General features: G+C 38.2%; 1 protein-coding gene across 1 annotated transcript in view; it reads left to right on the forward strand.

Moving 5' to 3' along the window:
• The window catches only part of NTMT2 (N-terminal Xaa-Pro-Lys N-methyltransferase 2), a 369,645-nt gene extending 343,116 nt beyond the window's left edge, over positions 1-26,529 (forward strand). The window contains exon 4 of the mRNA XM_044085271.1: positions 25,468-26,529. Within this exon, the coding sequence (XP_043941206.1) occupies positions 25,468-25,724 (257 nt within the window). The 3' untranslated portion in view covers positions 25,725-26,529. The remainder of the gene's footprint in view (positions 1-25,467) is intronic.
• The last annotated feature ends 765 nt before the right edge of the window (positions 26,530-27,294 follow it).

Genomic DNA, 27,294 nt, shown 5'->3' on the forward strand with positions numbered 1-27,294 from the left:
AGGTAAGTACAAACCCATCAGTATTATAGGTTCATAGGTAAGTACTAGGCTAGCTGCTCTTGCTGGCCATTTTAAGACTAGCCAGTTTCCTTTTTGGTGCTCAAATTAAACTTCTCCATTTGGTTAGGGATTGGCCTTACCCATTCAATGGGTAACAATTATATATTAGCCATAATGGCAATAAATGGGGATCATACCATAGATAAGTCAAGGAGATACAATCATAGTATAAAGATTTAGGTGATGTGTCTGTCCATTAGTGGTACAGGAGGCAGACCTGGGGTACATTTTCGTTTCCTATCCATAGATTCAAGTTGTGCTTGAAATATGGACAGGGATGAACCTTGTCCTACGTGGATGAGGAGTCTGTTCCAGAGTGGTGGTATCCCCTGCCAAAATAAACCCGTCCCTCCAAATCACTCTGTTGATGTTGCAGAAGAGGATTAGATCCCCAGACTGAGTATTTCTGATGTCATTTGACTTGCTGATATGCAGTAAATCCATCAGTAATGGGTCCAGCAATGCCTTGCATGCCAGACACAGGTCTAGCCCTTCTATTCTTTTAGTACGGCATCTCTGTGGGCATTGCAGTTGTTGCATATGTGTGGACAGATACATGCCAAACGGGGCATTATCTTTCCATTACTGGCCTAATAAGGACTGAGTAAAGGGGGCAATGATATGCCTCGATTTAGACACAATCCCCTTGTTTATAAGCTGTGCAATATAGAAGGACTTTCTTACAACGTACACATGTTGGTCATGGGATTCATTGATTAATGCAACAAAGTAGCAAGTGGCTGCTTACTGCAGCAAACAGTGTTAACAGTTATAATTTATATTGTTGCCATTGTCCTGTGCCACAGAAACTTCTCACTGCTCTGCTTGTTTTAAACAGGAGGATAACTAAACACTGTCAAACAAAAATGTGTGATTTAAAGACCTTGGATATGGGCTATTATTTTCTGCAGAAACTTTTTATTCAGACAATTAAATGTGTGGACAAAGTTCAATGATGTTAGCAAGAACTTCGGTAGCACCATTTAGCGCTAAAATCACCAGCAACCACGGTAGTTGGCAAACAGTCTATTTAATATATCCACATCACGCCACAACGACAAACGAAATGTAACAACATAAAATAAGAACAAGAACGGAACACTGCTGCAAGTAGAATGGCAAAAAAACTGAATAACGCCAAAAATAAATTAAATTCAACAGTTGAGCGCTTTCAACCAGTATCCCTGGTCTTCATCAGAACTGTTGGCAATAGGCTTACATTGAATTTAAATAAGTTCTTTGGCGCCAAAAAAAGTTTGTATCTTTAAAGATACAGTATACAAATTCTCCCAAAATCAGTATATTACATCCAATTATATACATACATAAACTATCCGTGTAAAATAAATACAAAATCAGAAAAACTTCATAGTAGAATAAAAATCATTTGAATATACTATAAAAATGCTTTAAAATGCTAGTACGAATGTTTATCTAACTTCTGACTGTAGTGTTTATATCAAATGCCATACATCGTTAATGAAACTAAATTATCACACTGATCCTGCGTAATAAAAATAATTTGCGTACTGATTGTATAACGCAAATAATAAAAAATAATAAAAACTTCTCAAATAAATCTTTTCAAATGAGCAGCACCTATACTAGTCTTATATGTACATAAATAACAAATAACAAATTGTTATCACATGCTATAATGCTGTTCATGTGCGAATAATTATATAAAAGAACACAAGTTGATGGCCTTTTTAAGCACTATCAATATATATGTATTGATTCTAGCTTAACAATGTACTATCAATGAATTAAAATGTAAATATAAATGTACACCAACTATCGAGAAACCGATATATCTGTACATATGATGTCAAAATAACATAAAACAATAGGAAGTGGATAATACTATTAAATAAATATTGATTACAGCTATCATAAAAAGTATTATGTTAAAAAACAACAATTATTACATATTGTAAAAACTTTGAAAAAATATATTTATATATATGTATTGATGTGTGAATACATAACAAACTTGGTGTGTAGTACATAATAAATTGTTGGTCCTTATGAAAAAAAAATATATATATTTACAAACTATTTGCTTGTATAAATAATGTATGTAAAAAAATATATGTATAAAAATATATGAATTCATGTTAAAAATATTAAAAATATTGTACATATAATTTATCATATAACTATCAATTAAATTATATGCATGTATTATGAATTAATAGTAATCTTAGTAAAATTAGAATTCTATTATTTTTAATAGAATTCTAATTTTACTAAGATTACTATTAATTCATAATACATGCATATAATTTAATTGATAGTTATATGATAAATTATATGTATAGAATTCTAATTTTACTAAGATTACTATTAATTCATAATACATGCATATAATTTAATTGATAGTTATATGATAAATTATATGTACAATATTTTTAATATTTTTAACATGAATTCATATATTTTTATACATATATTTTTTTACATACATTATTTATACAAGCAAATAGTTTGTAAATATATATATATTTTTTCATAAGGACCAACAATTTATTATGTACTACACACCAAGTTTGTTATGTATTCACACATCAATACATATATATAAATATATTTTTTCAAAGTTTTTACAATATGTAATAATTGTTGTTTTTTAACATAATACTTTTTATGATAGCTGTAATAATCAATATTTATTTAATAGTATTATCCACTTCCTATTGTTTTATGTTATTTTGACATCATATGTACAGATATATCGGTTTCTCGATAGTTGGTGTACATTTATATTTACATTTTAATTCATTGATAGTACATTGTTAAGCTAGAATCAATACATATATATTGATAGTGCTTAAAAAGGCCATCAACTTGTGTTCTTTATAATTATTCGCATGAACAGCATTATAGCATGTGATAACAATTTGTTATTTGTTATGTACATATAAGACTATAGGTGCTGCTCATTTGAAAAGATTTTGAGAAGTTTATTATTTTTATTATTTCGTTATACAATCGATCGCAAATTATTTTTATTACGCAGGATCAGTGTGATAATTTAGTTTCATTAACGATGTATGGCATTGATATAAACACTACAGTCGAAGTTAGATAAACATTACTAGCATTTTAAGCATTTTATAGTATATTCAAATGATTTTATTCTACTATGAAGTTTTCTGATTTTGTATTTATTTTACACGGATAGTTTATGTATGTATAATTGGATGTAATATACTGATTTTGGGAGAATTGTATACTGTATCTTTAAAGATACAAACTTTTGGCCAAGAACTTATTTAAATTCAATGTATTGCCAACAGTTCTGATGAAGACCAGGATACTGGTTGAAAGCTCAACTGTTGAATTTATTTTGGCGTTATTCAGTTTTTGCCATTCTACGCAGCAGTGTTCCATTCTTGTTCTTATTTTATGTTGTTACATTGTTGTCGTTGGCGATGTGGATATATTAAATAGAATGTTTGCCAACTACCGTGGTTGCTGGTGATTTTAGCGCTAATTGGTGCTACCGAAGTTCTTGCTAAGGTTTGGTGTATTTTTCGAAAGTTCAATGATGTCTTATCAGTCTAACACATAAACTATATGTTCTGAGAATTCATCAGAGGCTTTCTTTAATTATTCCATATCTGGAAAATATTTAACATTGTTGGAAATTCAGTTTCAGAGTTCAATTTTAATTAGAAAACCAAAATAATATCCTTATAGTTTAAAGTTAGATTTCATTATGTTTAAGATATACCCTCCTAAGGGTAAGGAATAATTAACTTAGTCAAAACAGTGAAAGAGGTATGGGATTTTACAGATGGCATAATTGTGGGATAAGGCTGCCAGATTAATTACTGTTTAATGTGCATTGTGTTTAGAAAACAAACCAACAAAATTTCAGCCCTAGACTGCTATTTACATAAAAGCTCTCATCTATATGGAAGATAAACCATGTCTGCCCTACTGTAAGCAGATATAACTTTTTATGTATTCAATTCCTTACTATGAAATGTAAACAGATATGCTACAAAGTGCATGAAATATAAGTTGCCTTTCTCAGTACATGCTTACATGTGAAAGCAGCTCCCAAGTGTGCTGAATTCAACTTCTGTAGCGTACCAAACTGATTGGCGCTCTTTGCCTAAATCTGTCTATTTGTTCCTGTAGTTAAATATTCCCCCTCTGTAGTTTTTTCTACAAATATTAATAGTAACTTGAAAACCTGTGTAAACATCTCAGGTCTTACCTCTTTTAAGCACAGGAACTGGACTTGCAGTTTCATTGAGTTCAGTCCTAAACTACTGTGATATTCAGTTTTGTAATTTCACTGGCAAAAACTTATTTGGCATATTCCAACAGCAGACCAGACTGACTAATGCCTTAGAAACTGGAGAAGCTGGCGTAGGACAGTAAGAGGTACCTTGTATAGGTACATTCTCCAGCTGTTTTCAAGGCTGCTATGAACATTCACGTCAGGATTTGCTGAAAAGATGGGAGACAATAAAGTCACACCTGGATTTGTGGTACTCAATTACTAGGGGAGATTTACTGTCATATATTATTTAAGTGGCTAAGCTCACTGGTTACTTGGGCTGTAATCTTTGCTTGAAACAAGGAGCCTATAAGGTGACCAGGTGTCATTGCCTTTTCCATTGGTGGTGGTGGTGGAGGTTTGATCCACCGTAAGACTGCATGAAAGGATTAATGTGATAGGACATACATTGTGTGGCTTCTATCAGTTCAGACTGCAACAAGTATAGGTATAAGACATAGAAAATACTGACAGCTACCAGAGTAACAACACCCCATGATCACTTCCAATTCACTGAGAACAAATGGACCACTTAGATTATGATAGGACTAGTGGTCAGCAGGGAATAGTATGAAAAATGTTTGTCTGCAATCAAGAGAAAGACACACACACACACACACACACACACACACACACACACACTCTGCTTCTGACAATTTATATCTATGATCACTTAACCAAAACCAAGTAGTCGTTATTTGCTTTAATATATGGAAACTCACCATTACTCCCCCCCCAAAAAAAAACTCAGTAGTTAACTGTGGATCTGTGAAAGAAATTCAACCTATAGTAATGTATTCCAGTGTGTCTCTAACACACACACACACACACACACACACACACACACACACACACACACACTCTGCTTCTGACAATTTATATCTATGATCACTTAACCAAAACCAAGTAGTCGTTATTTGCTTTCATATATGGAAACTCACCATTACTCCCCCCCCCCCCCAAAAAAAAAACTCAGTAGTTAACTGTGGATCTGTGAAAGAAATTCAACCTATAGTAATGTATTCCAGTGTGTCTCTAACACACACACACACACACACACACACACACACACACACACACACACACACACACACACACACACACAAAACCAGTTCTACTCCCAGCAGGAGTGGTAGTACAGAGTAGATGCAATACAAACTTACTCCTGGGCATAATTTTCTCTCTGTTTAAATAATAAGCCAAACTGTTTAGTTAATAAAACTAAATGGTTCAAACACTAATAAAAAAGAATACAAAAGCATTTTTTATGTTTTTTTTGTCACAAACCATTATAGCTATCTTTCTGTCAGGTGCCAATAACTCAGAACCAGGACCACTGGAAAACTATATGTGCAATTTTTCCGCAATTTCTGCTAATTTCTTCCGTCTCTCCACTCAAAATCCTTAGTTTTAGAATGCTACAATATTATTTTATAATATTATTTCTTCAGTAAAATTATTGAAACTGTTTATACATTCAAGTAAATATAATGAAAGATGACAAGACTTTAACGAAGGGTCCATCATTTGGTAGGGGAAAGCCATAGTAAGTACTTTTTCATGTGCTTTATTCTAAGCCCCGGATTCATCATTCTTGGCTGTGTAAAAGACTTTAGATCACATACGTGAGTTAAAACAGTCAGTCATAGAACCATTCACTGACAAGCATAATTATACAATAAGTGTGAGAGGGTGAAAATGCCTCTGTTCAATGTAAAGAGGCAGTGACCACAAAGGTTGAAATTGACAATAGTGCAGCAGCACACTCACGTTGCACACTCACGTTGCACAGGTAAGCCAGACACCACTGTTCTACAAACTGATTCACACTTGTGCACATTCTCAATTGTGATATTTCACAATAGACAGGCGGCATGACTATTAATTGCTCAGATGTGTAGTTTGTACAACTGCTCATCTGAACTCACACAAACACACACACACATGTGTGTATGCGCGCGCCAGCACACACACACACACACACACTCACATACTCAAACACACACAGATAGCAGTAGACAGTGAAATACGCACACATGCGCGCATGTACGCACACACACACACACACACACACACACACACTCACACTCAAACATGCACAGATAGCAGTAGACAGTGAAATACACACACGCACGCACACACACACACACACACACACACACACACACACACACACACACACACACACACACACACACACACACACCACACCACGTCTTGCATATCATGCCCATACATGCTCCAACTACTATCAAATAAGTCAGGACTGGTTTAACAGAGCTGTGGGTGCCCACTGCTTTATAATAATATTTCTACTTTATGATAATATTTCCACTTGATGGTTGAGGGTATAATGGAATTCTAGATTAATTCTTTAACTTTAGTTTTTTTAATGGATTTAAATATATATATATATAAACATAGAAACTTGTGTATGCATATACATGTATATTTTATATTGAAGATTTCTGTTTGTTCTCATTTTTCGTCTGCACTTTTGATTTAATATCTCTGTAATCTGTACAACTGTTTTTCCCACCCACTTACCCTGTTCTTGTGGTGGTCTTATGTCTTGGTGGCTTTGAGTTGCCTGCCTCTGGTATAAAGTTGATACCGGACACCCCCCCATCACATTACATCAGCTCATTCTACTGTTTATAGTGAGACTTTAGTAAAGCCCCACCCCTTTAGCTTCTGAACCTTGAATTATCTCATTATCGTCTGCCTCTTCACTTTCTTAACAAAAAAAAAAAAAAAAAAAAAACGGTTTCCTACCCTTCCTTGAACTAGTGTAGCCCAGATACAGATTTGCTGTATCCAGGATGTTTTGTAAGCTTCTGAGCGGTGCTCTTCAATTTTTTCCCTTAGATCTGCTAGTTCTCTGCTCTCCTGCACTTTTATTAATTTATTAGTCTAGCACTTCAAACTATTCCCGGTGCCAGAAAGTCTGCTCTTCAAACTTTCCTTTAGAACTAGCTGGTTTCTCAGTAGTAGCACTAAAATCTGAATCCGTGTGACTAGCACTTGCTCTGAAACCTGCTGGAAAGCATTAGGAAGCCTTAAACTGATACAAGCACTCAATTCTCTTTGTTAATAAGGAGAAAGTAATCATATTCACTAAACAGCCTATAATTGCAAAGTACCTTGCCAAGGTAAGGGAAAACAGCTCTTGTACTTCACAAAAGAAACACCGAGCCAGGCATGTCCAAGGGTCAGCTTCCAGTGATTTCTCCTGTCCACCTGGTAAATCTGGGCATACTGGGGCAATGCAGCAATTGCCTCATGTACACAGACAACCCTCTCCTCCTACCACCCAACACTACAACCTGCAAGAGATGCACTTACATAGCCAAACTGGAAGCAAAGCTCTCTCCACCCAAGATTGTGCTAGACAGTCAAGAGGAGAATGTTAACACCTGCACTACACCTCAGGCAACACATAGCCCTTCAAAACTCACGCCACCAACGTCCACGCATAGTAACACTAAACCCACTTATGCGGAGGCCTTAACATTAACCTGGCCAAGTGACAAGGACCTCTGAAGCTGAAATGCAAACAAACAGCAATCACAACCAAAGTGTCACATAGCTCATAACACCAGTGTGCTACCCAACAACAGCCCCTAAGGCAAGACAACATACCCAACATTTTAGTCATAGGTGACTCTATAGTCAGGCACACTGATGTCCCACTCACCAGGCTGAACATGGAGAAAATTACAGTCAGCTGCCTGTCGGGTGCCAGGATCCACCACATCATGCATGCACTCAAGTCACTCCACAACAAGGACAAATATGACTCTGTCATTGTCCATGTTGGAGTGAATGACTTGAGATGTACCTCCCTGGACTACATGAAACGAGACATGGAAGAGCTCTTGGATCATGTATCCCAGGTAGGTATGACCCTAGCCCTGAGTAGCAACTATTGGCTAAGTTTATGGTGTCATTCGAAGGGGATCCAGTATCTGTCTGCCTGGGACGACATGATCGACAAACCACGATGCTTTGCCAGAGATGGTCTGCACCTGTCGCCCCTGGGATTCAGGTTATTGGCTAAGGCTCTTGGTACCCCTATAGTTCCTTTTTTAGGCAAGGCTCAAAGGACAAAACCACCACCGTAACAGATATAAGCATGCAAAATCTGAAAGTAATGCTACTCAATGCTAGAAGTTTAAACCTCAAAATGCACTCTCTCGAAGCACTCCTAAAAATGGAGAACATCGATATCTGTGCAGTAACTGAGACTTGTTTCAAGGGTCCAGAGAGCACCCCTGCAATACCAGTCTACAACTCTTACCACACTTTTCGGCCACCAAACTGGGACTGAAACACTAAAGGCGGAGGAGTGTCCATATTCACCAAGCATATTCACACCTCCAGGATAGCTGCCGAACACAGTGCATCTGAAATTCTGCAGGTGCAAGTAACACTAGGTAAGACTGCAGTCCAAATTGTAGCTTGCTACAGATCCCCCACCATACCCCAAGATTCTCACTACACTTTTCTAAACATACTGGAAAATATTGAAATACAACCAAACACCCTAATACTTGGTGATTTCAACTACCCTGCCATTAACTGGGAAAACTACTTGGGTACCAACACCTTTGCCCAACGGTTCTTGGAATTAATAAATTCCAATGCCCTGGATCAACTAATCCATAGTCCCACCAGGGGCTCAAATATTCTATACCTGGTCATTACCAACATGGGAGATCGATGCTCCACACCAGTGGTCACCCCCTCATTGGTCAGGTATGACCATAAGCTAATCACCATTGACATCCACATCCCGCCCCCACCCCCCCCATAGGGAAACCTGCTACTCAAGTCAGAAATGACAAACTTCATGACACCCATGCAGATGGGAACTGAAAGTTTGACTGCTGAAACCTACACTAAGGCACTGTATGAGCACATCCACTCATGCATGAATCGTGCCATTCTAAATAGAACCAAGACGCTTTCCTCCAAAAGAAGGAAGCCAATCTGGTGGTCCCCTGCCATAAACAAACTATACAATAGAAGGAAGAAACTGTTGCAGAGAGGAGGAAAATCCCAGGATGCAAAATACTCCCTTACCAGTCTCAGTAAGAAGCTGAGATCCCTCATAAAATCCTTCAAAGCTAGTTACGAAAATAAAATTGCCAAATATTCCAAGGACAACCACAAGGCATTCTATAGTTATGTCAAGAATCTAAATGGCAATGCTCAGATCTGCTCTGAGCTACAACAGAATGGCATTAAATATACTGATCCCAAGGATATTGCCAATATCCTGGCAGATCGATTCAGTGCCAACTTCACCCCCCTCTCACCCCCTAAAGAGCCCATCTCAATACCAAAAGATTGCCAAATTCTGGTAATCACATCCACACAGGTAAAAAACACACTCTCCAGAGCTAAGAGTACAGCATCCATGGGACCAGACGACATCCTGGGCTGTGTACTACATGAACTACTAAATGAACTGGCACCTCACCTAAGTGTCATGTTTAATCATAGCCTCACCTCAGGCTTTGTGCCCAATGAGTGGCGCACAACTACAGTTATCCCACTCCACAAGGGGGGATCCACCTTGGATCCCGGGAAGTATTGTCCCATCAGTCTGATGAGCCTGATCTGCAAAGCCATGGACAGTGGTCTCACCTTTGATAACCACATCACCACAACAGTCAGGAAATCCTTCTATGTGGCACACCTCATCACTAAGGGATTTTCATCCAGAAAAAAGGAGGTCATTGTCCCACTGTGCTTATCCCTCATTAGATCCATTATAGAGTACAACGCCCCATTTGGTATGTACCTCACAAGACATCTGCAACAACTGGAAAGGACACAGAAATACCTCACTAAAAGAATCACAAGCCTAAAGCAGATGCCCTATGCTGACAATCTAAAAAAAACTCCAGCTATACTCTGTCGCATATTGCCTACTCAGATGCGATCTCTGCTTAACATACAAGGCCATGTTAAACCCAGAGCTGCTGGACATTCTACACTTAAAGAAATCCCAATCCCTCAGAGTCACATGCTCCAGGGATCCACACCTGGTCATCACAATGAACAAAACATGCTGGAGGGATAGTTTCCTGACCCAGAGACTCCCCAGACTCTGGAATAGACAGCTCATACATGTCAAGCTGCCCGTCTCTTTGGACCTCTTCAAAAGGAACCTTGATGACTGGATGGGAGATTCACCCCAGGGATCATGTCAGTCGTCCTGCTAGACAGGGGACCAGGGAAGTAAATATTCAGGGAAGAAATACCCAGGGAATTGTTATGGCTAGGCTTGTATAGGCCCTAGGGCCGATAGCCTAGTACCAGCCTATGAACCTATGTTCTGATTTCTTTGTAAAAGGAATATAATTGGGTTATTCTGCGTTGTTTTGGAATTACCTTTTAAAAGCTGAGCTTGGGTTGATCATGTGATTAATTCTGTATCACATGACCCTGATAGAGGGTATTTTAAAACATTGAGTGGTTTTGAATGACGTTGTCTGAAGAAGTTCAAAAATTTTACTTGGACAAAAGTGCTTACAATAAACATTTGGTGTATTAACTTGGGTCTACGTTTTTCCCTTGCCTGTTTGACACATACACACGTACAGATAATAGTAGACAGTGAAATACACACACACGCACATGCACACGCACACACGCACACACACGCGTTCGTGCACACACACACACAAACATACTCACACAAACACACTCACACATAAACACTTCCACACACATACACACACACACAGATACAGTAGACAGTGAAATACGCACACGCACACGCACACAGACACACACACACGTGCGTTCGTGCACACACACACAAACATACTCACACAAACACACTCACACATAAACACTTCCACACACATACACACACACACAGATACAGTAGACAGTGAAATACACACACACACACACACACACACACACACACACACACACACACACACACACACACACACACACATAAGCAAGGACATAAAGACACATCACGTTCACCAACACTCATACACATCTAGTGCCAGCACACACTGCATCCCTGCTGTAACCATTTATGTCACCAACAGGTCACATCAGGCAGTGGTCATCCACCACACATATTAACACACATATACGTGTACTTACAATAAGCATTCATGCACATACACTGACAGAATTCGCCACACAATGTCCCTATACCCACACATACACATGGACATGCACTCACATTGCCTTTCTTACACTCTGCATGACTTATCTGTTCTCCACGTCCCTTTGTGCAGATTCTCTCCCAATGAAGGTCACAGGTGTCACAGGTGTACATAATGATTTCTGAAGCAGAATAAAGGCGTGGTTCATAGATTAGTACCAGATTAACTGCCCTTGTGGGACATTTTAAGCCTAGCCATTCACTCCATGTGAGAATCAAACCCTGCACCCTATGTTTTTAAGGTAAACACCTTATTCATTATGCCAACTTCCCACGTTATGAGCTCTGGGATCTGTGGTGGTACCAAGTTATGCACATTTATTTAGGGTGTTTTTGGAAAAGTGTTATGTGTATAATTCATATCACTGGTCAGATATAACACTGAATGTACAATTTATTAATAACATTTTTGTCATCAGTCAGAATGATGAGATTATACTTGATTCACTTGAGTTATACATTAACCAAAGGTCAATTATGTAGACTTAGGATGTTAATGCTGGAAAACCTTTGACCAAGGTTTTAGGAGGGGCATCAGCTCTGAAAGTTTGCTTTATTTTATAGTTTATTTCCCAAGGATCTGAAAAGGAGTATTGTGAAGGCCAGCAGCCTAGGTGCAGTGAAGGATAATTTAAATCTAGAAGTGATTTCCTGACCATGAAGTTTTATGTGAAGCAGAATCCTGTATATATGGTCAATAAAGTTAAGGTAGAGAGAGAGAGAAAGAATGTATCCATCAAGAATATTAGTCCAAGGAGTAGATATACAACAAGGCAGAAAAAAATGACAGTATTATTCTGGCCATGTTTCCGACTTACAGTGTCGATTCCACTGACGTTAAGAGTGCAGTTCCCAATAACTGAAGAATATTGATTGTTTATGATGAAATTGATGATAAAGTAGGGTGAATGCAATAACAGTGACTAAGAGATGTCATAATATGCAACAAACATTCAAAAGAGCTGCTACAAATACCATTGAACAGACAAGGAGAGATAAAGGTATCATTTCTTGTGGGCTCAATCTGCAGAATAAATCCATTGAAATGAATAATGATCGTTGCTTCATTGAGAAGAGGAAATACTGTTAAATAGGTCATTTTAATTTCATGTCTGAAGTGTGATTTTTATAGGTTACTGTGACAGATGTCCTGCATTTTGTGAGAGGAACCATATTCAAGCTAAATGAAAAGTTTAAGTTAAATGAAAGAGTTTATGAAAAAGGAGAATAAAACTTTATTTAGTCATCCTATAACGTGATAAATTCAGAAACCTTTATTTTTATGTTATTGATTCTATCAATATGGTCTTAAGAGGTGGAAATCTAGAAAGTATGTGGATACCATAAATATTTTTTGTAGGTATATTTAAATGTTTGCATTTATCCAGGCATCCATGATAATGACTTGTTTTGAAAACACATTGCTAAGGAGGACTTTATGTCACTAACTACACAATAAAAGCCACGTACCTTTTAATTGATTTTATTTAATGCTTGTGCAATTAGTCATCCCTCACAGTCTGAGTAAGTCATTTTATGGATGGAAGTGCTTTAAATTTAGTGTTTATGCCCAAAAAATACCCTGTTGTATTTGTTTCTTTTTAATTGAATTTGTTTTTTCTTATGACTTATGGGCTGTGGTACTTTCATTTTGTTTGGAAAAAAGTAATATCTGTCAGAAGTAGATACCTAAATGCAGGATTTGATAGTGGCTACAATATCAGGTGAATTGCTGGTCAGTCATCAGCCTAGTAAGTCCAGTTACTGCATTGCTTAGTGCATGGCACTTCACTGGACACGTCTGTATGTCATTGCTTTTACACTCCTGCTTTTCCAGACCATGTCCACCATTTGGCAGTTATACAATGATCTGACCCAGCTCTCTCCACCTGGAATGAATGAGCTGAACTTTGGCTCCTCACTCCCATCATTCTGGCCAGCTTCTACAACACCCGAGCTTACTAACTGTACCCTCATCACCAAGCCTTCACATCCCTGTGTCACAGAACCAGCAAAAGGCAGAGATTTTTTGGTACAATTGCATTTTGACCTTAGATATTTCAACATCAAAGTACATACATATATGGAGCAAAACATTTTCATTCCAAAATATTCTTAACATTAGAAAAATGGAAACATTAAAACGAGCAGCAATGGTGTAACATGAAACGCTCCTTAACTTTTGACTTTCTGGTTCTCACCCTTGCATTACTGACCTTTTATAGAACATAGCAATTGAGGAGTTAAGGAATGGTTTGGTGGGTAACAACCTTTAAACATAACTATAATTCCAGACATCACAACTTCCTGCAAGACGTTCAGAGGTTAACTCTGCTTTTTTGTTGTCATGATCAATATTCTTATAACATAAGAAATCAGTGCAAAACCCCACAGCACAAAGCCTGTCAGATGGACCTTTGAGCATTGTCAAAGATATTAGGCTACATTGACTAACAGTTAGCATCGAAGGTTCTTCATTTTGACTGTTCTGCTAGAGTGGTTTCATTCATAGCATGCTTATGTATAATATTGACTAATTAGAATGTTTAGTATGTGTAGCCAATCTGCAATTTACATTTCTGAAATTTAAATACTGGTATAAGCATACATTTGTGCTTTCAGATGACTTCACAGTACCAAGTCTGTAGTTTAGAAATGCAATGATGGAAGGTGGTTTTATGGTATGAAACTCCAAACTGAAAAAAAAAAGAATTAAAAAAGGAAAGAAAGAAAAAAAAAGAAAGAAGAAATATTTGTTATCGCTCTTAAAATACCCATGCACCAGTCTACGGTATCTGTTCATGATGGCCTCACTTGGAGTACATACACTCCCCCAGATTTTACTTGACAGGAAAGCGTGAACATACTATGAAATCTTTCCTTTTTGAGAGAGGCATAGTTACCTACATATGTCTATTTAGCTGAAGCTTTGGATGACCTTTTGTCATTACAGATCCAAGACTTCAGCAATGGATGCAACATTTTTCATCTTCTCTTCACCTTGCAAAGTTCATAGCTTATCATCTTCTCTCTAGACTAACATTTCTTGTAGGTATGTCACCTTTGACCTAAATTCATGGGAGGCCAGCAACTGGTCATTGGCTAGAAAGTGGAAAAAGCAGGTAATTAGTCCATGCGGGCAAGCAAACGAGGATATAAGTTCATAGTCCAACCAACTGACAGACCATCCATTAAAAATAAAGAAATTAAAGTGAGCTAAAAAATGCTGCTTGGAGAGTAGAACACAAGACTTTAAAATGAAGTTACTTGCCTAGTTATGGTTTTAGAGGATTCTTACAACTAGAACATCATGCTTAAGCGTGAGTTGAAAGTTTGAGTTTTATCACCAATATTAAGATATTTCCTAACTTTCCCGAATTCTTAACAGCACTAAAGCAATTTTAAAGAAAAAGTCCCATTGCACCTGTACTAACACTACCATGTAAGTCAAGCCTAGCTGACAGCCTACATTTTAACTCTTTCCCTCATATCAAAGTGCATATTCTAAAATGTATTTCAATGGGGTATGAAATCTCTTCTCTTCTGTGCTGCTTTTGTTTCATTCTTGTTTTAACCGTTATATTTTTAATTTGTATTTCATGCAATGTTTTTATATTATGCCAGTCATTCTATTACTGTTACACTTCCTCTTTTATTGCTGTATGTAACCAGATAATTACTGGAAATGAGCTTCTGGGGTCCAGTCCATCTGGCTTAAATAAATAAAATAGCCTTTAAATTATTTGGTAATGATTATTCAATACATACATTGAATTTGAATGCCACCTTAAGGTGTACGAAACATCCCAGTATATAAATGAGTACTAGCATCAACATAAGATGATAATAGTACATCTTGCTTATTTTGTTATTTATTTATTACACTAGCTAGTTTCTTAATATATCAATATCCATTTGGGAAGAGGACACTGGTTGCACAGGACTGGCAAGAAATGCTTCAGGCAAGAATTCCAGATTTAGTACAAAGAAAAAAAAATGTTGACACAATATAAATGAACAAGTCACTTTACAGAACCACAGAAATGCTCTTTTGTACAAAATGCATCCATGAGTATAGTCCTGTTGTTGATAATCTGCAGCTGAGTAGGGAAGCATGCTTCTAATTTTATATAAATTATTTTTATTAAACTTCATACCAAAAGAAATGGATTGCATAATTCTTCATAGAAAATGTACAAACAGCAGCTAACATTACAATGTATCAAATAAATATAGACATAAAAAAGGGGAACCCCCCTCCCCCAAAAGAACAACATACGAGCTGTACAGCTCATTTACAAATATGGAGCCAGATTACAACTGTTGCTGATTAAAAGATGTTAAGTTACCAAGCCTAGATGGAAGGAGGCTTACATGTTTAAAAATAAGGTCACCCATAAAAGTTGAAGCAGTAAAAGGGAGCAAAATGTAAAATCAGTCCAGCAACAAGGTAATGCCCACCTTGTGGCAGGAAGCACCCAAGGCAAAGCCATAACACGAGTCAAGGGGCCCACATTCAGAAAATCATGAAAAGGATATTGTTAAAGCATCATTCTACTAAATCTAAACTCTTTCAAATACATTCACCGAGAATATGTATTTATTTACTTAATTACTTATTTATTTGTTTTCATTTGTTAATGGGGGAGAACACTGATCCAAATGGACCATCTTTAGGCTTAGCCCAGGAGAATACAACAGACAAAATAAAACAAAGCAGACATTTTCAAATGAATACATAGACTGAGATGAAATGTGAAGATTTTAAAAGCAAGCTAGTAGCTCTATAACTAAAAAAAAAAATAAAAAAATCAACTATAACTAAAAACAAATCTATCAGCATTTACAGTGTAAGATAAATATGTGTCTCAAAATGCAGCATACAAGGTAAATGTTCACTATGCACAGTACATACAATTTTACCTCCCCTCTCCCCCTGTATGTCTAATTGTACAGTATATATGACATATGGAGGAGAGGAAAGGTAGGGGGTGGGTTTAAACTACGCTACTTATTGCATGACACTTGTAGGAGGCTTCATGATTCAAATGTTTTATAAGTTAGGTAAGGAAGGGTTGGTACGGAGTGATCCTATCTTTAGTGGGATGGATTCCCTGAGGCAGGGCCTAGTGTTGACTAACTGTGATTAGTATTATAAAGTCTATTCATGGACAATCAAAGGGGTTTGCATGAGGAAAAACTGAAATTCCAGCGCGGGATTGTCAAGTGTGCTGGAATTTTGGTTTCTTCTGATTTGCTCTAAAAACATGGAATTTAAACAATCCTATGTTGGGATCAAGTCTTTTCATAGGAGTAAGAAGGGAGGGGGAGTTTCATGGGATTGTGATCTTAGGTTCTAGTAAATATAACTTTTAGTTAATCTACTGGTAAAAGAGGGTAGGTCTGTAGGTGAGAGAGGCTAGGATTACAGTGCACCTTTATTTAACTGGAAGCTTTTCATTACTGTTATTGAAAGAAAATAAAAACATACCATACTGTCTCCACACCAGACTCATCTCCTACCTATTTCTGGGGGACTGATACATTTAACTCAGAAAAAACACTGCTACTCATCTAACTCTGGTAACTTACTCGCAACAGTTACCCACTATCTTCTCAGCTATGCCTTTCATTCTTTCTCTCAGCCCTTTATATCCTTACGTCATTTCTCCAACCAGCATCCCGTACCCCTATGTATACCTTTGCACTACATGCAAAGGCCCTGGCTGTTTTTTCCAGTTCACCACTATCATACTTTTTACCCAGCCTCCCCCTACATAACATATGTGTTCCCTTTTTAAACACATTGATCTCTCCAGTGGTTTTTCCCCTCCTTAATACCCCTAAAGATAAAGTCCCATGATACAATGTTATTCTTACACTACACTACCAAGACTAGCTCTGCAAAGTCAGCACACTTCAAGTTCATTTTAGGGCAACCCAGACATATATGGAGGTGTCCAGCCCACCTTTAATCATATCTACAATATGAATTTAGGTTCTGTCACTCCACTCTTTCACTTTCTTGTATGTCAAATACCATCTATAGAACATTCAAAGTGGTTGATCCTCTACAGGCTCAATTTTTCTAACAGTACTGACCATGACCCACACTTTATTTTATTTATTTTTATTTTACATTTGTTTACCGGGAGAGTCCGACTGGACATATGTCCATTTACAGCGCAGGCCCGGGGAGAAAAGCTCCACATCCAGTACAGAAAAACAAACAGTTGAACAATATGATACAATGTGATCATCTATACAGAAGCAAAACATTGACAACAGATAAAAATACAACTTTTGATACAGAAACAGAAATTGACACTAGATAACGGACTATACAGACAGACAAAGACTACATATAGAAATTAATTAGTGTAAGTTTAGCATGAGCTAGTAGATATATACATATATATATATATATATATATATATATATATATATATATATATATTAGAAACCTGAGCATAAAATTTAATTTCTGATACTGTAGAAAAATTACAATAGGTATAATTGGCCAATCCCCTTGTTCCTTCGAGTCTACACTCTCTCTCTCTCTCTCCCAACTAGCCCTTATTAGCCACATAAAATGTCCTACTTAAGTTCATATACAGAACACCACAGCCCCATTCCTGTCTTTCACCCTGCTTTCTCATCTGCTTTCTCTGTTGTCTTTATCTCCTTTAATAACCAGAAGTAGTTTAACCAGAGGCACTCTGGCACAATAGATTATGTGCTCATGTAGTGGTGCAGTGGTGTAGCAGTTAGCTTTGCCACCTCACAGCAAGAAGTTCTCTGGTTTGATTCTTTGCTGGGGTGCCATCTTGTCCTCCCTGCGTTAACTTGGGCTTCCTCTGTGTGCTCCGGTTTCCTCCCATATTCCAAAGACATGTGTCTGGAGTGTTTCTCCTGGGTCTTCCCTGAAAATAGGCTCTGTCCTAATTGGACTTTTCTGGTAAACAAATGTTAAATAAATAAAATAAAAATGTAAAAAAATGTCTTCTTCTCATTAGGTCTTCCCTTGTTGAAGAGCAAACTGTTCCACCCCTTTATCACCCATTTCTTTCAGTTCATCTGCAACAAGTTGCCATATTCTCCCAAAGACTTCCATCAAAAAACATTTTCGAAGATGCCTGTAGTTATGCATAGACAATCCTGACACCTTTATCACCTCTTGTCACATTGTGGGGTTTTACTAGCTGTCCCTTCTATCTTCTGTGCTAAAATCTCTTTCTCTGCATGTTTGCATCTCATCCATTTCTGGACTTCCTTCTGTGACACTCTACAAACTTGATAGGTGAACCACTACAAGACTGAGACATATCTAGCATTCACCAAACTCTTTTTATTTTCTAGGCTGTTCCTAATAAACTGATACCCTTTCCCTCTGTACAAATCCCTAACATAACTCATGTATCTCCTTAAGTCGTGCTACCCTGGGAATAGGAATGCACCCTGCAGTTTATGAAATGGCTACTGTCATGTCCCATAATAACATTATACAAATGGTTACTGCCATGTCCCATAGTGACATCAAACAAATGGCTACTATCCATGTCCCATAGTAACATCATACAAATGGCTACTGCCATGTCCCATAGTAACATCATACAAATGGCTGCTGCCATGTCCCATAGTAACATTATACAAATGGCTACTGCCATGTCCCATAGTAACATCATACAAATGGCTACTATACATGTCCCATAGTAACATCATACAAATGGCTACTGCCATGTCCCATAGTGACATCATACAAATGAATACTGCCATGTCACATAGTAATATCATAGAAATGGCTGCTGCCATGTCCCATAGTAACATTATACAAATGGCTACTGCCATGTCCCATAGTAACATCATACAAATGGCTACTGCCATGTCCCATAGTAACATCATACAAATGGCTGCTGCCATGTCCCATAGTAACATTATACAAATGGCTGCTGCCATGTCCCATAGTAACATTATACAAATGGCTACTGCCATGTCCCATAGTAACATCATACAAATGGCTACTATACATGACCCATAGTGACATCATACAAATGGCTACTGCCATGTCCCATAGTAACATCATACAAATGGCTACTATCCATGTCCCATAGTAACATCATACAAATGGCTGCTGCCATGTCCCATAGTAACATCATACAAATGGCTACTGCCATGTCCCATAGTGACATTATACAAATGGCTACTGCGATGTCCCATAATAACATTACACAGATGGTTACTGTCCATGTCCCATAGTAACATCATACAAATGGCTACTGCGATTCCCATAATAACATTACACAGATGGTTACTGTCCATGCCCCATAGTAATATCTCATGAAAGGGGGCAGGAAAGAGGGCAGAATTTTAGAGGAAAACAGCAGTTAAAGATACAAGTTATATTAGCTGGACAGCACAGCACATTGTGTATCGGACAGTCCAAAATAAATTGAAGTTTATTCTGATAAAGGTTAGCATCTGATAATGACATCCTGTCATAGCAGATATATAATAAAGTCATCAGAACATTTATGTTGGGGGGTATTTAAGATCACTAGCACTGTTATATAGCACTAGTTCTTGAAAGCCAGTGTTTATAATGCTGTCCTAGATGCAGGGAATGAGGCTATAGAGGGAGCTGAAATAAATGTAAAACATGACCACAGTAAACATTACAGTAACTCATTACTAATGTATGCATTTATTTAAGGAGCAACCTTTTTAAAGCTAAGTTACCTGCTGCTTTGCAGTATAATCACAAAATAGTCAAGACTGTGGGTCACTGAGTGACCATCTCATGTGGTTACTCACCAGTGCATCTAATACAACCCAAACACATGGGGAGGTCTTTGAATAAACCACATCCTCTCTAATTTATTAGTTTCATAGGTTCATAGGTAGGTACTAGGCTATCTGCCCGAGGGCATTTATAAGCCTAGCCAGAGTGTATTGGCTTTCACCACCCCATTGATTAATTAACTGATCCTCTGTCAAGCAGAGCCAGTGAAGTGATCCCAGGGGTGTATTTTCTGTTACCCATCCACTCGTCAAGGTTTCTCTTGAAGAGTGTTAGTGAGGGGCTCTGCCTGATGTAATTTGGAATTTTGTTCCAAAGCATGGGGAGTCTCTGTGACAGGAATCTATCCCTCAAGCATGTTCTATTTATTGTTGTGGCGAGGTTTAGCTCACTAGAGCGCATGGCTCACAGTGACTTGGATTTCTTTCGGTGGAGCATGTCCATGAAGTCTGAGTTGGACATGGCTTTGTAAGTCAGGCAGGGATCACCTTTGAGTAAGTGATATGCCACTGAGTACAGACAGAGTTTTTTGAGTCAGGCTGCATAGGAAATATGTTTGAGACCAGTAATCCTCTTGGTGAGGTACTTTTGTGGTCTTTCCAGCTGTTGGAAGTGTCTTGTGAGGTACATCCCAAATGGGGCATTGTACTCTATGATGGGTCTAATGAGTGACGAGTAGAGTGGCACTATAACCTCTTTATTTCTAGATGCGAACCCTTTAGTAATTAGATGGGCCACATAGAAGGATTTCCTAACTACTTTGGCAATATGATTGTCAAAGGAGAGATTACTATCTACCTGGGTCCCCAGATCTCATATTATCTCTTCTGTATTAAGGGGGTTGCCACCTATGTGGTAATTTGTGGGTGTTTTGTTTTTCCCAAATGGGATGAGTATGCATTTTTTGGCATTTAGCTTGAGGCCATGACTTTGACACCAGGTGTCCATCTCAGTAAGGCCCTTTTGGAGGATGTCCATGTCAGCCGTAGAGTCAATTATGGCTCCCAGTTTGCAGTCATCGGCGAACTTGGTTAGCCATAGTCCTCCTGTATTTGCCTGCACTTCTGATAAGTATATGCTGAACAGTAGGGGTCCCAGGACCGAGCCTTGTGGGACACCACTTGTAACTGGTTTAGAGTCGGACCTGGAACCCAATATTCTTACCGTGTGAGTTCTGTCTGTAAGCCAGTTGGCAACCCATCTCATGACATAGGGGCTTATGTTCAGGCTGGTGAGTTTTTCTGTAATACCCGAGTGGGGAATGGTGTTGAAAGCCTTGGTGAGGTCAAGGTAGGCTGTGTGAACCACCTTTCCCTCATCTATGGCCTTGGTGACTGTCTCGAAGAAGTCAACCAGGTTTAGTAGGCATGATCTGCCCTTAACAAAGCCGAACTGGGTCGGGTCAAGTGTTTGGAGGTTCCCAATGTCTTTTTTAATGAGTTCCATGATGATGCACTCCATAGCCTTGCAGACCAGGCTAGTCAGGCTTATGGGGTGATAGTTACCAGGGTCAGTTGTAGCCCCTCCTTTGTGGAGAGGAATAACCATTGCTGTGCACCATTCTATGGGCACGTAGCCTGTGGAGAGGATGAGGTTGAACAGCGTGTTTAGGTGGGGGGGGGGGGTTAGTTCGTTCTGTAGTTCGTGCAAGACGCAGCCTGGGACACCATCTGGTCCCATTGATGCTGTGTTTTTGGCTTTTGAAAGGGCTCTTTTCACCTGTGCGTCTGTGATTTTTGTGACACTACACTTTTCCGGTATTGTTGTAAGCCCTTTTGGAGGTGAGAGGTGGGTGAAGTTTGCACTGAATCTATCTGCCAGGATGTTGGCAATATCAGTAGGTTCAGTATATTTTGTGCTATTTTGCACTAGTTCAGTGCATATCTGCGAGTTGCCACTTAGATTCTTAACATAGCTAAAGAAGGCTTTGTGGTTATCTTTTGAATCCTTGGCTATTTTTCTTTCAAAGTTAGCCTTGGATGATTTCATGAGGGACCTCAGTTTCTTACTGATACTGATCAGGGATGTCTTTCCTTCTTGGGATTTGCTTTTTTTCTGAACTAGTTTCCTCCTTCTATTGTATAGCCTGTTTATTGCAGGGGTCCACCAAACTGGTTTCTTCTCTTAGAGGAGTGAGTCTTGGTTTTGCTAGGGATGGCATGATCCATGCATCTTTGTAGGTGTTCATAGAGTGCATTTGTAAAGGTTTCTGCATCTTAGGCAGCGTTGTCCTTTAGTGTGGGGGCTGTGAAACTTACCACCTCTGTCTTAAGTAAGGTGAAGTTTGCTCTAGAAAAGTTTTTTACTGTGGTTTCCTTAGTTGGGGGTGGTGGTGGGGTGTGGACATCCAGAGTGATTAGTTTATGGTCTGATCTAACCAGTGACGGGTTGACCTCCGGTGTGGAACACCTGTTGCCCATGTTGGTAATGACCAGGTCTAATATGTTTCCCCTCTAGTAGGGGAGTTTACCAGCTGATCCAGGGCATTTCAGTTGATGAATTCCAGGAATAACTGGGCCTGGGAATTTGTACTCAAGTAGTTTTCCCAGTGAATGGTAGGGTAATTAAAATCGCTCAATATCAGGGTGTTTGGTAGGACCTTTATGTTTTCCAGTGTCTCCAGAAAGGTGGAGTGGTGGTCCTGCGTCATGGAGGGTCATTATTGCTTCACTAAGTGACAGCAGACTGCCAAGTGAGCTGTCATACCAAATACTATAGCAATAAATAAAAGCTTAATGCAAACTTTGTTTTTTTTTTTTTGCTGTGCTGAATCGCTTCAGCAGTGGAAAGGCATTTTTCCCCCTGGTATGCTGTGTTTTAAAAGAAAAGTAAGCAAAGACAATTAAGTAACATCTGAGACAGCCAGTTTAGCACAGAGACATTAACGTTATGAATTGCTAATAAATGATTTCCAATAATCATGGGTCGGAGTCATCAAATCTTTGCTTATAAACAGTGCAAAACTATGCAGAAGATGCCTATGTGTGAAATGTGTGCTGGGGCATAGAATGTCCATGTGATCTTACAATATTCTTTAATACTTTACCTTAAATCATAATGGCCTGTGCTGCCATATGTATAAAAACTTTAGAAAAATAAATAAAAAATGCAGTAAAGAAATACTGCACTAACCAGGAAAGAGAATGTTTATTATGTGCACAAGCTTTAAAATTATTGCAGTACTGCAATAATCTGACAATAAACATACACCTTTTAACAGCTTTTGAACTGTGCTACATCAGGTATGTGAAATATATTGATTTGTGCTAACAGTAAATCTTAAAACTATTTTCTGTTTTTCTCTTCTGTCCAGGTTAAGGTTCATAGGACGATACTAAGCTATTGGCCCAGAGGCACCTATAAGCCTAGCCAAGAATTTCATCCATATTCCCTTAAAGCCAGCACCTGTTTTCCCTGTCCAACAGGGACACAGGTGGGATCCCAAGGGTATATTTTCTGTTTCCCATCCAGTTGTCCAGGTTCCTCTTAAACAGGACTAGTGAGGTACTCTGCTTTACAAGAAGAGGGAGGCTATTCCACAGATGGGGGAGTCATTAGAACACAAAGCTATCCTGCCAACAAGTTCTATTAATGTCACAGACCAGGCTGAGGCCTTGTGTGTGGGTTGCACGAGTGGAGTTTGGCTTATGGATATGCAGCAATTCCATCAAGGTTGAGTGTGAGACAGGCTTGTATGCCAGACACAGGTCATCTCTGAGCAGTCTGTATGTAACTGAGTAGAGGACAGGGCTTTTAGCCTATCTATATAGGATAGGTGTTTAAGACCCTGGAATTTCCTGGTCAGAAACCTCTGTGGTCTGTCCAGCTGTTGCATGTGATTGGCAAGGTGCATGCCGGAGGGGTCATTGTACTCGATAATGGATCTGATAAGGGAGGAGTACAGGGATGTTATGACCGCCTTGTTCCTGGTGCCTAATATGTCATCCAGCCTTGAATACCATATACTCCTTAAATGTGTAAGTACAGTAGAGAGTTGATTATCTGAATGTCAATTATCCAAACTTTATCTGAACACAGTCTTCCAAAGTTTTTGGGTAGGAAAAATCATAAAGTCTGACTATGTAAACATTGTACGTATTCACTTGTGCATGCTTTTTGAGCTTATAGCCTGCTTATGTGTGAAAAATATTCTTTACTGTTCACTGGAATCGCCGAATGGTTCTAAAGTGTATTTCTTGTGTGCAGAAAAAACAAGATTTTAGAAGTTTTTTATCCAGTTCAATGTATGTTTGATTATCAGAACAGTTGGATTATCCAAACTACCCAAGGTCCCAATTAGTTCAGATAATCCACTCTCTACTGTGTTATATCTAGTGCTTGCAAGCTGAATGTAATACTTGCACTGGGTTTATATCATTCCGCTGGTTAGGTGCTTTCAACTTTAGTAGTTATGCATTGTCCTGAAACAGTAGCAGCTTGTAGTATTATGTATGACAGCCAGGACTGACGACATCCCTGTATCTTCTTTCATGCTTATTGAACCTGTGCTTTGTACTCCCAGCGATGTATTGTCAGGTCCTAGATAACATCTGTTACTTACCATTAAGGAAAAAGATCCCTTGGTTGCTACAGGCTTTATTTATTTACTGATATATGTTCATTTCTTTATTACCAGGGTATGCCTACTGAACAAATATGCATTTTTACAGGGATGGCATAAAAGCCCTGTTTAGTTAAATGACTTACTCAGAATGCTGACTATGAAAGTAAGGTTTGAGAACCAAATCTAGAACTACAGAGCAATGTTCATAGCTTTAGCCATCTGCACTAGACTGCCCAACATAGCTTCTGCTAAATTGAATCCATTGCCTAATCTGGGCCTGGGGCATTACAGGCAGAAAATAATGCCCCAAAGGGCTGACATCTATTCCAGTCTAAGAAGTATTCAGGAAGTGTAACAATGGTGCTCTGGGAGGTCAACTTACTTCAAAGTTAATATGCTGAATCTGGGTTGTCTTAGAAGTATTTCATTTATACACTATTCATTTTTACTACATTTCAAAATAAAGATAGTTGGCAGCAGCTGCAAACGAAGTTTTACCTTTTTGACCCAAAACTTTAGTCCTTATTAATTGCTAATTTTATTTCTTCTAGGTCATCTGACAGACAAACATCTACTTGAATTTCTAATCCATTGCAAATGTGCTTTGAGGGAGAATGGAGTGATTGTCATTAAGGATAACGTGGCCCGTCATGGCTGCCGACTGGATCCTGTGGATAGCTCTGTAATTAGGGACATCAACATTCTCCACACAATTATCCGGAAGAGTGGAATGGATGTTCTTTATGCAGAAAAGCAGAAGGGCTTCCCAGAGGTTTGTGTCCCTGTCTGGATGCTGGCCGTGCAGTAGCCATTGGATGCAATGACGGTTTCTGAATGTACACTACAGTACCTTAAATGTGTCACCAAGTGGTTCATCTCTGTGCTTGCCAAATAGGCATCCAAAATTCAGCCTAAAGGGAATCTTCTGGATTAACTATAAAATCATATATCTACTAACTCAGAAACAAAACAGACTTGGAACAGTTATTGTTACTAACAAACTGATTCAGAGAAACCCTATTTTAAAAGGTAGTGCAGTCGGCAAGGGCATTGGATTTCCACTGAGAGACTATACTAGAAATATTTGCAGGAGAGTTACTTTCTCACATTAAATTCTTTCAGTGGGATCCCAAATTCTCCAATCATTTTTCAAAACACTGGAAAATATGTAATCAAAATAATTCCATTATTTTCCAAGTTTACCGTTTTATTTAGTCACTTGATGTGTAGTGCAAATCTGTTGTCAAGTACTTGTAACTAAAAATATACATGTGAGCTTAAAGTATACCTTTTCATATTTTGTTGACAAACAGTATAATGAGATGATGTGCATACATAGATCATGAAAAATCAGCAAGGACTATAAATATATTAATGACGGAACTATTTAATTATTTAACTTTAGTACTGTATCCATGTCTGGAAATGTTCTCTTAGGCTCTCCTTCTATGTCATTGCCTTCCTGTCTGTCTTTTTATTATTGCAAATCAACAATGTAATAGAAAAATGTTGATTATACATTTGAGAATTCCTTTAACTATGATATCTATCTCCAGTAAGGCAAACATTAAACTTGTCATCCCTGTTAGTTTTTGGCCATTCTGCCATTTTACTTTTCATCACCCTTCTAATATGCCAAGGAATTCTGTATTTTCTTTTGATATCCTTTCTCATTTCATTATTGCATCCAGTTATGTAAATGGAAACACTCAATGATGGAATGAAAAAAAAAAAAAAAAAGAAAAAAGCCTGGCAAGGCTTCTGTTTATGTTTGTACTCAGGAGGCAGAAGAATAACACACATTTTATGATGAGAGAAAACACCCGAGTTCAAACTCAGCCTCTGGTCACACAGTGATATAGTAAATATGTCACAGTACCACAAAGAAATAACTGCACAGTGACTTTGTATCACACCTAGAGAGTAGAGGGTTTGCATGGAAGTGACACTGAATATAGTTGTGCAGTAAGACCCCCACAGCCCATATAACACATTTGTGCCTTAAGTGAGCACCAGTAACATTAGAGTCTGCTGATTATCTGACTCACTGGACCACCGTTAATGATGTGTTAATACGGCTGTATAGTAGCATTATAAAAACTAGTAGCAGCTTATCCTGTTTTAAGTCCTCCTAATAGTTAAGGGATTTAGTACAGCAATGGGACAAGTTTAAAGTTCATATTACACTTATGCAGATATGACAGAATTTTTTCCGAGGTAACACCAAATATAGTTACATGGCTGCACTGTGGCAGAGAGGAACAAATTATTGACTATGGCCCAGGTGTCCTCTGTTCATTTAGTATATTGGCATCTGAGGTACATCAAGGGAAAGATGGATAAGCCTATCCTTGGGGGGGGGGGGTACATACATTCAT

Source organism: Protopterus annectens, chromosome 10.part0, assembly GCF_019279795.1.
Source record: "Protopterus annectens isolate FY-2018-M chromosome 10.part0, PAN1.0, whole genome shotgun sequence".
Lineage (NCBI taxonomy): Eukaryota > Metazoa > Chordata > Ceratodontiformes > Protopteridae > Protopterus > Protopterus annectens.